The sequence below is a fragment of the Falco cherrug genome, chromosome 9, assembly GCF_023634085.1.
Source record: "Falco cherrug isolate bFalChe1 chromosome 9, bFalChe1.pri, whole genome shotgun sequence".
In the NCBI taxonomy this organism is placed as follows: domain Eukaryota; kingdom Metazoa; phylum Chordata; class Aves; order Falconiformes; family Falconidae; genus Falco; species Falco cherrug.
The window spans coordinates 14,392,775-14,407,132 of record NC_073705.1 but is presented as its reverse complement, the minus strand read 5'-3'; the positions used below and the strand labels follow the sequence as shown (position 1 = coordinate 14,407,132).

The 14,358-nt window shown below is 52.7% G+C and overlaps 1 protein-coding gene across 1 annotated transcript in view; it reads left to right on the top strand.

Moving 5' to 3' along the window:
* The window catches only part of ASTN2 (astrotactin 2), a 353,993-nt gene that overhangs the window by 150,053 nt on the left and 189,582 nt on the right, over positions 1-14,358 (top strand). The window contains exons 8-10 of the mRNA XM_055720179.1: positions 5,656-5,740; positions 5,911-5,985; positions 6,434-6,571. Of these exons, the coding sequence (XP_055576154.1) occupies positions 5,656-5,740; positions 5,911-5,985; positions 6,434-6,571 (298 nt within the window). The remainder of the gene's footprint in view (positions 1-5,655; positions 5,741-5,910; positions 5,986-6,433; positions 6,572-14,358) is intronic.

Here is a 14,358-nt window from a genome sequence, read left to right as displayed (position 1 = left end):
TGGCTTGTGACACATGGCTGGTGCTCAGGGCTGCTGCCAGTGCTCCTGGGCATTGCCCTCACCTTGGGAGGGACGCATGGGGGAACAGCAGAGCCGGAGACAGCACAGGGTGTCTCGTGCGGTGGCAGGAGGCAGCCCATGAACCCCACATGGGAGCACCCATGTCCCCCCTGCCTCGATGGGAACTCCTGGGCAGTGGCTCCTACTGCGGGCAGTGGTGACAAGGGGACATTGTCCATGCCAAAACCCAAGCTGGTGGCTGGGACAGCAGCGACTGGGTGGGGGATGCCTTTTGGCAGCTGCCTTTGCTCCTGGCAAGGGGATTCAGGCCATGCAACTCAAGCTGCTGATGGGGGTGAAGGCTTTGCATCCCTGCAGCAGGGAAGGAGGTGGGACCTTCCAGTCCTCCCACTTCGGATCAGTCTGGTAACCCTGGAGATGGCTCTGCACTCGCCCAGAAGAGAGGGGCTTTGTGCCGCGGCCCCGCAGCGAACAGTGGTGCAGTCAGGGCTGGTGGGGCGGGCAGCCACCGCACTCAACGGCCGCCTCTGTTTACTGAAAAATGCTTGGCCTCGGCTTATCGCCTGGCGCCCACCTCCCTTGCAGACCCTTTCTCCTCCCGTGCCATGATGGGTGGAAGGAGGAGAAGCGAGAGGCAGTGTTGGTAAGCCAGCTGTGCTGGAGCTCGCCCCGCTGCTGGGATGGGGGCTCTGCATGGGGGATGGCCCAGCTGGGCTGCAGAGCCAAGGGCGGCTGGGCAAGTGGTGCTGCAGCTTCCTGGCTTGCTGGCATCTGGGGGTGCTTTGCTGCGGCTGTAGGAGGGGACCCAAAAAGCTGAGACCAGGCTGTGCATCACTTCAGGTGGGAGAGGCAGCCCCAAAGCGGCTGGCCGTGTGTACATGCAGTGTTCACAGAGGTTGAAAGGCACGTGCTTATAGCCCTGCAGCCTCTGGGAACAGGCTGCCACCTCAACTGGGGTCTGGACTTGTCCCCACAGTGGTGTCTTTGCAGCTGGGGCATAGCCCTGGCACAGCAGGGCATCCCTCAGGGACAAGGGCGAACACCAGGGATAGAAGTGCTGCTGTGGAGAGGGAATCACACACACTGGCAGTGCCAGGAGAAGGCTGACAAGCCACAGGCTTGCTCCATGAGTGCCAAAGCCCTCCCGACTCCTTAAATAAAAATGTCAATAAGAGCAGCAGCTTCCCTGGGAGCATAGGGACTCCGGAAGCCTCCACGTCATGCTGTGCACTGGGTGGGTGGATTAGGGGGATCTTGTGGCATTATCGCCGTGGATCACCTCTCGCCCTAATGAGGCTAACAGGATTACCCTGGCACGCTGGCAGTTCATCCCACAGCTCTGCTCTGCTGTTCCCCGGGCAGAGTGGGGAGGGCCAGGGAGGGTACGGGTGCAGCACGAGACCCTGTTCCCCTTTCAGAAGAAGCAGCAGTGCAGTGTGGTGGATGAAATGGAAGAATAGTTCTTCAACTTTCAGCTTAGATAGAAAAAAAAAAAGAGAGCTAAAGCCTCTAGCTGTGCTGGTCAAGCTGCGGCAGGAGCTGGAGGGCTCTTTTCCTCCACATAGTTGGCTCTGCACCATGCCTGTGCCACTGGAAGCAATGAGGTCTGATGTGGCTCCTGTTAGATTCGTTTCCTTCAGGCACCAGCGAGCTTCAGCATGGGCCCACCCCAAGCCAGAAGCCGTGGATGCTAACAGTGGTAACGATGGCTGCGGACTGCTCCAGCCCTGCCCTTCTGCAGCTCCAGCACTAAAGCTGGCGTGAAGCACGGACAATGTGAGATGCTCTTTGCTCGGACACAGACAGAGGAAGCTCATATCTGCATGTGGAAACTAGGTCGATGTGTCCTTAGTTTGCCTCTTTCCTCCAGGTGAGGCTCCAGATCCCTCTCACCTGCCCAGCTGAGGGCAAGAGCAATGCCTGCAGTATCATGGGGACAAAGAGGGCTGGGGTTGCATGGCTGTGTCTCCAGTTGCCGCGGGCTGGAGTCCCCGCTTCTGGCAGCACAGCAGCCCGTTGCCTTGCTGCGCATGGCTCTGCATGGCACGTCGGGCTGAGCTGCCAGGGGTCTCTTCCACCAGCCTCCGTGGGGATGAAGGCACAGCAGGAGGGAGGCTGCAGGTGAGACATGCCTGTTTTGTTTGGGGATATGTCCTGCTGCTACAGACAAGGGTTTGCTCTCCCCAAACAGAAACTGCCATGGAGACTATGTCACCTGTCATTAGTCATGGCAGCACAGTCTGTGATGAGGTTTTGTGTAAGTGGGGAGAGGGGAGCAAGGGAGGATAGAGAGCAGTGCTGTGGGTGCTGCTGCATTCCCACAGCCTCAGCTCTCCCCTTGTCCTTCCATGTAGCTGCATGTATCACATGAATAATATATTTTCTGAGCTTATTGCTAGAGCTACAGCATTGCATTTGCTGGTTTATGCATCTTCTCTGTGTTGGCAGAGGTGTTTCCTCCCCTCCCAGTATTTTGTTTAATAACACACTGTAAGTATAACATGGGACCTCCAGAGCTGAGCACCAGGACCTGCTCTCGTTGAAACTGAGCGAGCAGCAATCCTTCCTTTTGCTGTAGCAGCTCAAAATTTGCCATGGATTATCCGACCCAGTTTGTGGGTTATATATGAATCCAAAGGAAGAGGAAGGACCACACATGCCTGTGTTTTTACCATGGGCAGGCAGAGTGCGGGTTGGTGGCTGTGGAAATAGGATGCTTGTCACAGCAGTTTGTAGATCCTGATTCATTTGTCCTCCAGCAGCAGCCGAATGCTGTGTGGAGGCATGTGCAGGACTTAGGGAACTGCATCCAGCTTCAGGCGTGGTTATTTGTCAAACCTGGTTATTTTGGTTGACTCTGGCTTTAAGCTCAGGTTGAATCCTAACTTAGCCCAAGCAGTGCTGGGCAGGTAACTGTGCCTGTCTCAGAAATAGATGGGATTTAGTAGCTCTGAACAAAGGCACTGTTGTTTTGGCTTTTGGCAGTTTGGTTTATTTTAGTAACCTGTTGAAATCTGCTTTTAAGAAAAGGCACTTACCCTAAAGAGGAGTTAGGGGTACGGGAGCTGCTGGTCCTGCCACTCCGGGGTCTTTATCGGGTGTTTCTCAGTCTGTGGGGATTAGCCTGGCTTGCTCAGCAGCATCCCTTGGCTCAGCATCACACCCAGGGAGGATGGGAACAGACAAAATATCCGAGTAGCTCAGAGGGCCAAAGAAGGAGGGTGGATGCTGATGAAGAGGGAGCAAAAGCGGGTTCTGCTGAGGCTTTTTGGAAACCCCACTAATTGCCTGTTTGTGGTTCTAGATACAGAAATAGATCCTAAAGCATCTGTCCCAGAAAGATGGAGTCCCTGCTCCTCCAGCAGGCTGCAACACTCAGCTGATCCCATGTTGGGAACCTTCCTATCCGATTGCTAAAACTCTGCCAAAAGGCTGCAGACCTCCCTGGAAAATCTGTGGAAAGCTGGTCCTGAGTGCTCCTGGTGAGGGGCAGGTACCCATGGTCTCTGTGCCCTGAGTGGCTTTATGCAGTGTCCCACCTCTCTGCCACCCTGGATCTCCTCCGCAGCTAGTGCCACCGTTTGCCCTCTCGCTTACTGAAATAAACCTCCCAATAAACCTCCCAATAAAGCCTCGAGCACCGGCTGTAGCTGTTGAAACTCCAGGACTGGAGTCGATAAAATCAATATTTCTGCAGGTTGATAGAGTTTCTCCTTCCGACGCCAAACTAAGGCAGCAGTAAACAAACTGGCGGACAAAATAAAATCTCCTGCGCTGTGGGAAAAGGGTTCGCTGCCCCGGCACCTCCAGCCGCTGATAAGGAGGGAGGTGTTTGGGCCGTTTGATGCCAACCTCTGTAGGTGGCTTTTCCCTACTTGCTGTAATTTCTGTGGCAGGAGCTGAGCAGGAGCAGGTTCCTCAAGACTTCCAGCTCTGCTTTGCAAGCACTTTGAGATGTCTCTCATTTGCAGAGCATATATTTGTTATGTAATAAGTGCCAGGAATTAATGATCTGCGGCATGTCTGGGGAAACTTGCGTGCTAAGCACCCAAGGAAAAAATAACTTTTCTTTTTTTAAAATCACTGATGGAGCCATTAGGACCCACGTTTTCTTGAGAGGAGACTGCCCCAGCCTGCAGGCACGGCTGAGCCGGAGCAGGGGCTAGCACTGCCATCTCTGTCCCAACTCTTTCCCGTTGGAGAAGCAATGTTCCTGCCGCTCCCGTTATGAATCATGAGGTTAGCAGCTTTTGACAGATCATAAATCAGTGCTTCGAAGTCGCTAGGACAAATCCCAGGACATTTAATCTTTAATATTAGACGTGTTTAAGGCAGTGAATATTTCATGAAGGTGCTGTTGCATTTTAGCACATCATTAGCTGTCTCTTTTCTCCCCTTCTTTTCTTTTTTTGCTGCCTCCCCCTTTCCAGGCAGCTCTTCCTCAAAAATCTCAGCAGCTGAACCCTTGTCTCGCTCCCTCCTGACAATAAAGCTCTTTACTGTAATCCCTGCGAGGCATTTTAAGAACTTGCTTAGGATCCCAATGAGCACGCAGGTACCTGCCAGTCTGCATTACTGCCGTGCTGGGGGTCCCTCCCCCCCAGGCACCCTCCCCCCCAGGCACCCTCCCCAGGTCCCCACCTCTGCTGGTGTTTAGAGCTCAGCCTGCTGCACCGGCAGGCATGGTGGGGGAAGGAGGGGGAAAACCACTGGCAGCAGCTTGTAACACCACGTGCAAATCCAATTAATCTTTTGATTTTGCCGTTTCTTGCTCTGGGTTATGTATTTCTACCAAACATGGAATCAATTTGGGCCAAGCACGGTTGGGTTTCTGGTGCAGGAAATATTTTCTCCTGCTGTCAAAGAGCTGTAACAGGGTGAACCAGCACCTGGGGAGCAGGGAGGGGAGCAGGGCTCGGAGTCCCTGTGCTGCGGGACAGGGACACGACAGGGGTGCTGCCTGTGGAGCGTGGAGAGAGGGGGTTTCTGCATCCTCCTGCGGGAGTCTGGGCTGCAGGAGGCTCTGCTATCCCATCCCCATGCAAGGTGGCAGGAGCACAGGTGGGAAGGGGATGTGGCCAAGGTGGGTTTGGGGTGTCCCCCCACTCAGGAAGTGCATGGGAGTAGATGCTGCTCTTCTCAAGTGAGGTCATGGTCCCTGCTGAGGGAACCACTGGCCCCAGAGCAGCCCCTCTGCCAGGGGTGTAGGCAGGACTCAGCAGGACCAGGGCAGGGGTTGGATCCATGTGGGCAGTCTCTTTGGGGAATGTGAGGCATTCTTGGAGGCCATTGAGTAGAGGTTTGCTGAGCCTGGAGAGCTGCAGGGCTGCACAGGAACACAGGTTAAGGACAGACCTTTTGCAGCATGAAATTCCATCCCTGGCTACTGTGGGTGCTATGTCATGTAACCCCCTCCAGAAGACTTGCAGGTTTCTTGCAGCTTTCCGCATCATCTCATCTCTTCCTCCACATCTCCTGGAGGTTTCAGAAGAGTCCAAAGTGCTCCAGGTCCTTGGCAGGGACCAGGAATGGCTGTGAACAAGCAGAGATGGGCAGCAGGGGAGGAGGGTGATGCCACAGGTGCTGACATGCCTCTGGGGCAGAGAGGTCTCATCTTCCCCTCTTCTCTTTCAGGAGAGTGCAGCTGCCATGAAGGCTATGCCCCGGACCCCGTCCATCGCCACCTGTGTGTGCGCAGCGACTGGGGACACAGCGAAGGGTGAGTAGTGATACAATGATATGTTTGCTCTGTCCTGGCTCCCACGCTGGTGAGGAGCCCAGCTCTCTCCTCCCCACTGGTCATCATGGCACCAAAGACCCAGGACCGGGCTGTGCCGCTTTCCCTGCCGAGCGATGTGCCACAGCTGCTCTTTCCCTCTCTGCCTCCAGGCCGTGGCCATACACAACGCTTGAGCGGGGATATGACTTGGTCACAGGAGAGCAGGCACCGGAGAAGATACTCAGGTGAGCCAAAGGAGTCTTCAACTTGGACATTCGGGAGGGAAGAGCCGGTGAGGACATCCCAGCAGATGCTACCTCTTGGTCAGTCCTGGCTCTGTCTTGTTGTGCTGGCTGGGGGACACGACTGTCGTTTGCCTTTGACAGACGTGAAAGATTTGTCCATATTCTGCAGACAGGGAGGGGTTTCCCTTTTGTCCCCTTGGCTGGACACAGCTCAGCAAAATGAGGACAGTGTGCACAGAAAATTCCCGTGGACTAAAAAGAAAAGCTTGACCATCCCCATGTTCTCCCTGTCACACCTCTACTTACTCCTCTCTCATCTGGTTTTCAGCACGACTAAACAGCTAACTTATCCACTGCTGCTCTGACTTCCAAGTGGTCTGGTGAAACAGAGGACCACCATTCACTGTGGATACTCTGTTCCTATATGATATATTTGTCCTTGTTCCAGATCAACCTATAGTTTGGGTCAAGGCTTGTGGCTGCCTGTCAGTAAGAGCTTCGTGGTGCCCCCCGTGGAGCTTTCCATCAATCCTCTCGCCAGCTGCAAGACAGATGTTCTGGTGACGGAAGATCCAGCAGATGTCAGGTAGGAAGCAGATTTCTCGTTTTCCTCATGCTTGAGTGACTACACTGCTTTTAAATTGTTATTGAGAATGCAGTAATTTCTATGATGATGTTTGGTTAATTTTCTTCCAATAAGAAATCTGACGTGATAGCTTTCCACGCTTTTTTGATCCTGATCGGTCTAGGCCAGGCCTGTGTATATAGCTCTGAAGTCTGCCAATCCAGTCAGGTAAATTGGTCTGAGCCTGTGGAAAAGCAATTTTAAAGTGGCTTAAACCTAACGTTAGACTGCATGGCTTAGATTGATGCATTTACCAGTACAGAGGTGCTGTCATTATTCAGAAACTCCTACGTGTATCACATCTGTCCAGCCCTTGATACTTGGCTCTGGTGCTCATGAAGGGCCAAACTCAGAGCCTGGTGAAAGACCACATTGCTTGTCCAATTATTATACAATTTGAGGTTCTTTTTTCCCTTCCTCAAGTTCAGTAAATGTCCAGATATTTCTCTGGCTCCCCTGTTTTGGCTAGCTTGCCTTTTAACTGCATGTCGTTGGACTTGTGCTATTCTAGTTCAGAAGTGGGACCTAAGAAGGCATTGCAGGAGAGTTGTCCTGGTGGAAGGAGAGGCTGTTCTCTGGGAGACTGGGCTGAGGGTAGGCAAAGGGGGATCCTTTGGAAAAGAAGCCAGGCAAAACGGTCGCCTTCTGTGCCCCAGCTGGAAAGGGAGCAGCAGCCTCTGCCTTGGAGGCAGGTGGTGGTGGTGATTGTCCTCCTTTGTCTGATTTACAAGGGCTTGGCTGTAAACTACAAGGATTTAATTCCTAAAGGTATCTATTGTGTATTCCTCTCTCCCCCATTAAATTAAGATTAAGCATGTGACTGCTGGGTGCCAGGGAGACTCTGTGATCCCTCCCTCCCTGCCTTCCATCTCACTGCCTTCTGCTGTTGACTCAAGACATAATTTCCTGACCTGCAAATTGTTGTCTGTGTTGTGGCTCACCTTCCTAGGCACTAGCAGCATCCTCATGTCCCACAGCCCCTCCATCTTTTCTTTTCCCAGAGCAATAAGGTGGTGGATTTCCATTCTTCTGTCCCATCACCTTGGCAGGGCTATGGTTGGAGCAAGTGCGTACAAAACCTATGGCAAAGCCAGGACTGGCGTCCAAGAGGTCCTCACTTCCAAGTGTGTTTTTGTTGCTAATTAGTGTTTGTTCCCTTTCCTGCAAAGAGACTGATGGTACATATCTATCACAATTTGGCTCTCTTAGGAACGTTGTTTTTCCTGTCTGCAGAAGACTACTGCTTTTTGTTTGAGAAGATGAAGGGTCGTCTGCTTTTATGTTAACATTTTCCAAGCCAAAATGCCGGGAGAACATTTTTTATTTCTTACCTTCTCACATCTTTGTTAAAAGTACCTTAGTGAAAGCAGAGCCTAGGAAGCTCGCTTTCTGCTCCAGTGCAGTAATTGTCTCTGGGTACTGATCCTTGTGGAAGAGTCTCGGTCGGGGTGGATGAATGCCAGGCAGGAGGAGGGGATTTTCTGGCACGGGGGCTGTTGCCCGTTTCCCTCGTAATTGGATCCCAAACTGAGAATTCCAGGTATAAATATTGGAGTGACCCAGGTAGAATAAGGGAGGCGAGTTCATGGTGCTTGTATCTTACGTACAGGAGACGCTAAATTATTAAAACTTCAATAAACGTAATAATAAATATTTGATGTTGAATTATGGAAGGTTTCACAGATACAGTGAAAACCGAAAAGCGATCTATTATTTCTGCATTAGAACTTAAACACTTCTCAAACAGGGATCAGGCTGCAAGCTCGGAGTCCCAAGCACCCTGGGGTGGGTGGAATCCAAGGTAATACTGCCCAAACGGAGCATGATGGTGCGGAGGGGCTGATGCTGGGGCTGTTCAGGTCCACTGCAGTTGGTGAGCAGGGACATTGCTGTGTTTGGTGCTCACGGGCATTGCGTTGCCTTGTCTTCAAGAACCTCCTCTGAGATTCTTGAGTGCTTTCACATGAGAAAAGTACTTTTAGAACTGTTTATCTTGCAATGTCTTGTCTCAATCCAGAAGGACAAAGCAAAGTGTTAGTAGCTTCTCAAAGGAGCAGTAATGCAGCAGTTTTGATGGTTCAGATGTCCAGATGATGACCCGTAACGTTAGGCCTTCCATCAGAGGTGAACACGTGTTGGGTTGTCCATTGTGTAGATGTTCAAACGCAGCCATCCCTCTGCACTGGGGGACCTGCCCCCTGGGCTGTGGGACCGCAGGAGCACTGCTGTTCCTCCGTGCTGGCAGCCTCTGCAGCGGGTCCTGCAGCACCTGAGCTCGAAGCCAGTCACGTCCTGTGCCAGGGGGCAGATCCTGGGCTGTATTACATCAGCCGCAACACAGCCACATCTCAGCACCTGGAGTGCCCTGTTTGCTGTCCTGGAACGCTGTGGTGGTAGCTCAGTCCTGTATTTCTTCTGTGTCTTTAATAATGAGTGTGCTGCATTCCTCCAGACCTTTCATTAGTCTGGCACCTTTTGGCTCCGGGGTTGCTTGTCTTGAAGAGTTTAATGGAGGGAAATTGCAGAAAGCCTGGTTTGGAGAAAACAAGTGATGAAGTCTTTACAACTCAGAGGGTTAAAGGTTCAAACATGGCCTTGCGTTTTTAAGCAGATGCTTGAGCCTGCGGAGCGGGGAGGTGGGGCTCTGCCTTTCAGCAGCTCTCTGGAGAAATGCTGACCCCCTGCGCTGCTGCTCCAGAGGGATGCCGTTCTCTGTGTGCTTCACCACTGAGCAGTGCAACAAGCTGTACGTGGTGCTTTTGGTGGGTGGGAACAAAGGGCACAAGCCTTCTCCAGCTGCTGCAGGCAAGTCATCACAGAATCTTCCTACAGACAGAAGCCAAAGGTCTGCATACAAATGTCCCGCTGGGGATGCTCCCATGTGTGCTAGGGCTTGAGTGGGGACAGGACTTTGCGTGCAGAACTTGGCGGTGGAGGTTTTAGGACTGTGCATCATAAATTAACCACGAGGGTGCTTAGACTTAATGAAACTTATATGTATAATTTATCAGTAACCATATTGAGCATCCCTTCCTCAACCCCAGCATCTCATCATCCACACGATGATCACATCGGTCACACGTCTGGGATTGTGGTAGCCACGCTAACAGTGATGTCTTTGTTCATATGAGGTTGACCAGCAGTGCTGTGGGGCTCTCCCCATGTTGGGGAGCCTCTGGCTTTGGCTGGAGGCCAGGTGGCAGGCTGGGCGGACTGCCCCAGCTGTGCTTCCCCTGCCAGGACAAGAAATACCTCCTGGTCCCACCTTGCCTCACCTGGTTTCAAGAGCCATCTTTGTTTCTCTCTCCCCATTGCCCCCATCCTTCCCTCTTACCTGTACTTCTCCCATAACCTGGTGGTAAACACACTAGTCCATATTTTTTTAAACAAATTACTATTAGGTGTTTAATCCTTCTACTAGCCTTCCCTGGACACCTTGCTGTCTCTGGCCCTTCAGGAGGTACTGCTTGTCCCATGGGACCGGGAATCGCTATAATTGTTTCAGCGTACACTGCTCTGCCCCACTGGCAGCTCATGGGGAGGACCCGCACCTGCAGTCCCTGGGTCCCACCACCATTGGCACCGAGCCAATTATCCCTGTGGGGGATAATAAAAGCATCCCTCGAGGCACAGCTGGCTGTGGGAGACTAAAGGAGAGACAACCTGGGGGGCAGAGCATGGCACTGGCAAATGCCTGGTGGTCCTGGATCACCGTTCCACCCACTCTGCAGAGAAGTTGATAATTTCTGGTGAGCGGCTATAAATCAGAGGTGCAAGCCTCAGCTGTGCCTGACATGACATATAGCTCTATCGTTATGGCAACCATAGAAACAAATAAAAGCCTTGCCTTTGCTTGACAAGCCTTTGAGATGTCCTGATGGAGAGACAAGTGTTCAGCAGCAAAATGAATTCTCTTGAACTTGCTGTCGATTCATCTTCGTTTTGCTCCCAAGTGAGCCTTTGCTCTCTGCATTCTTCACCAAAGTACAATCAACTGGATTTTTATTTTTTTTTAATTTTTATTTGTTTGTTATTTTATTTTCAGTTCTCTTGGTGACAGAGCGGTGCTCCCCAGCTCTGCACCTGCGTGCATCCTGTCTTGTGTTGAGGATGGGAGCTGGGCTTTTGCTCCCTGCCTGTGGCTTTCCCTGGCTCAGCCCTGCCATGTTCTTGCAACACCACTGCTACCCCAGTCTTACAAAAGTCAAAACTCTTGTAACAGTGGTGTTTTGCAGGGGGTTTGCAGTGATGATTTGCGGGGGTTTTGCCATGATTTGGGCAATTGTGATTTTGCAAGACAGTGCTGAGCCCTGCGGTGTGAGGCTCCCTAGGAGCGGAGGATGAAAAGTGAAGTGGATGAGAAAAGCGAAGGGAATCTGGGCCAGGAGATGGGGAAACAGCTTTGCCATGGCCATGCTGTTGCAGCAGCAGCAAGAGCTCATCTGCCCTGTGCCTCAGCCTTGTGCCTTATCTGCAGGAGTGCAGGAAAATGGGTGCTGCTGCAGGTGAGCATCACTGAGGCTCAGGAGGTGGGTTAGGCCAGTCCCCGTGTGCAGCATGCCATTGGGGTATGAGCAGAAGCAGGCAGAAGGCAACTTGCCAGCTCTTCTTGCTGTTTGGTGCAGGAGATGCCATAGGAACTTGGTCTTTTTCCCCCCTTTTCTTTCTCCTGCCCTCCTGGAGCAGTGTGGGCTGTGATTTCTGGATGCTTGGTGCTGGAGGGACCCTCAACCAGGAGGTCGGGGGAGAGGGGAGACCCCTGTTTCAGGCTGTTCCTCAGCGGGGACCCAAGGAGCTGCCTACAGAGCTCCACTGGTGCCAATAAAGTGGCCGCGAGCAGCTGGTAGTCGGTGCCTGTGATGAATAGACGGCTTCACATGATGGAGCAAATTGATCATTGCATCACCAGGTACAACTTACTCATTTCTGCAGAGAGGGTAATTCATTACTGTGCACATCACAGAGACACCGTCATCCCCACCGATAACGTCCCTGCCACTCTGGCCTGGGCTTGTCACCCCAACACGCTGTCATCTCGCATAAAGTGGTGGAGAAGCAGCTTGCAGAGCTTAACGCCAGGATAAAGGCAGCCTTTGGCCTCTTCCTCTGGAAAGAAAGGACAGATGCTTTACAGAGAGGCAGCCACCAGCCCTTGCCCTGCATCTGTCAACTTAGCATCGTCCTGGCTGCTTACTGGGATTTTTCCTGTTCCCTGCCTCCTACTTTTGATTTATGAGAGCATGTTATATGAGCCAGGTATGTCTCACTTGGCTACGGGGTGACTAAATGGAGACGTAACCTTGCAGCAGCCACTGAAGGGTGTGAGCAGCAAAATGAGAGAGGAATTACGGGAGTGGTATGATGGGGAAATAGGGGCAGGGAGGAAAAAACCCTGGAAACCTGATCTGAAATTGCCCAGGGAGTATCTAGGGTAGGTCACAACTGAAAGGCAGGTCACCCAGCACCTGTGAGAGGGTACAGGGACCCCACTGCCCTCAGCCTGTCTCTTCCTGGTCCTTCACCAGCCATAGGTGATCTTTCATGCCCAGAATCCAAGGGACATTTCAGCCCTCCCTCCTCAGGGGCTTTTAACGGTTCCTGCTACAGTAATGCTGAGTTTCACTCTTTCTGTGCTTCAGTCCTTTGTGCAAACCCACTGCATTTTTGAGACCGTGGTGCTGGGCTGTAAAACTTCACAGAGAATGATTGAACCCCTTAGGGATATTGGATGTAAATTTGGACCTGGCTTGTAGGCAAATCCATCACAGGGAGCACCAGCAACAGCTACAAGTTTGGCAGCTGAGCAATTGTTGTTCCTCTCGTCCATGGTGCCGCAGAGCCCAGGAGGGAAAAACAACCCAACAAGCAAACAGATTTTGTTTATATATTTATTGAGACAATTAAAAAAAACCCCAACAACCGCCAAATACGCAAATGCTGTCTCAACACCCTGAATGATTGCCTTTAATGTACCTGGGATCTCCCATCACAGAGTAGGGTTTGGCATCCGTTTCTGTAGCTGCCCTTTACGCCAGATGTGCTGCTGTGGCTGTGTGTCCGTCCATCCAAGCGCCTGGAGCAGCATCTGTCTGTGATGGAGCAGGATCCTGCCAGCGCTGAGACAAGCAGTGAGTGCAGAGGGTTTGGAGAGGGAGGCAGGGGCTCTAAAACACTGTGCTGACGTGCGTGCTTAGCAGAAAGGGTGATGCAGAGCAGCAAAATCAGACCTTGGGTTTCTTCAGTGAAAGGAGTTCTGCTGTCCCTGTTTGATGGTGGTATTTGGTTTTATGTCCCTGCCTTTGCTTTCTGTTGAACAACACCCAGAGCATGCTTTGTAGCTGCCTGTTCAAAGTGCAGCCCTGTGGCCTCTCTGTACAGCCTGTCTGTACTGTTTTTCCTGAATAACATTTCCGCTTCATCCACCCTCCCCCACCCCCCCCATACCCCCCCGCACCGTTTGAGTTTTATTCCCTTTGCCTTTGTGTGTATCTCCTGTCTGTGAAGGGGACTAGAAGGTCTGCAGGTGGGAGAGGGACCAGGCAGTTCATCCCCTGGCCCATGTAGGGGTGGCTGTGTGACAGCATGATGCTGGGTCAGTGGGGACCTGTGCCAGGCTTGGAACAGGGAACCTCTGCTCTCCTCCTCCTCTTCCTCCTCCTGTGCCGGGGAGGGAGCTGCAGGCTTTTGGGAAGGGTCGGGTCGCTGGGGATGGGCACAGCGGTGCCAGGCTGGTGCTGTGGGGCTGGGTTGTAGTGCGGGTCCTTGAGCCCCAGCAAGGGCAGAGTATCTGGGGGCAGCTCTGCTCTCTCCCATTTCAGAGCAAGCTGACCCACATCACCTTCACCCAGTGCTAGCTGAGAATGTGTGGCCGCCTGCCTGGTGGGCTGGGGCTGGGAATGGCACTCGTGGGTCACCAGAGACAGGAGAGGGACAGCAAGGAATGAGAACAGTGACAGTGGCAGGGGGGGACAGGATTTCCTGGGTGCCTGGGGAAGGATGCTCTGAATGCCTGCCCTCTCTCCCAGGGCTGCCATCAACAACTTTGTCCTTAAGGTCCTGAGATGCTTCAGGGCAGGGTGGGACAATGGCCCCAGTCCCATCTGGATGTACAGCTGCCCTTCAGCCCAGCTATGCAACTGGGGGCTTCTGGTCCTGGCTGGGGCAGTGACGTTGGGAACAGGTTAATGCTTAGTGGGAAGAGCTGGCAGCACCTGCCAAGCAGTTCTGATGGGCCTTCAGTTCCCCAAAACTTACCCGATATGAGCCAGGCCTAACCCTCCTTTCTCGTTCCTGTAACTACCGTTGGATCAGCTTCATCCAGAGGGCAAAACTAACAAAATCCAGCTGAGGCAAAACTTCCCGGGGAGTGCGCCAGGGCCTGAGACAGGCTCTGCAGCCTGCGTGTGAGGAGAAACCGTCCTGGTGGGGGTGACAAGCGCAGAGGTGGACACCGACAGGGGAGCTTTGCCCTTCTGCTTTAAAGGCACCACGAGAAGACATTGTCCCTTGCAGGCTTGGAAAGGACTCCTGGAGAAGATGGAGCCCTAGGTTTAATTTTATGGGTGTTTTTTAATTACTGAAGGGAAGGTGGGGGATGCATGCGTTGCTGCAGAGGAAGACTGTTCTCGCCGTAGAGGGGAGAGGGATGGCAGCTCTGTGCAAAGCAGACAAACCCAGGGGAAAAGCTCCCGTTCAGCTTTCACCCCAGGGCAGGCAGCGACCAGCGGGCACCGTGGCTGCTGCACCCG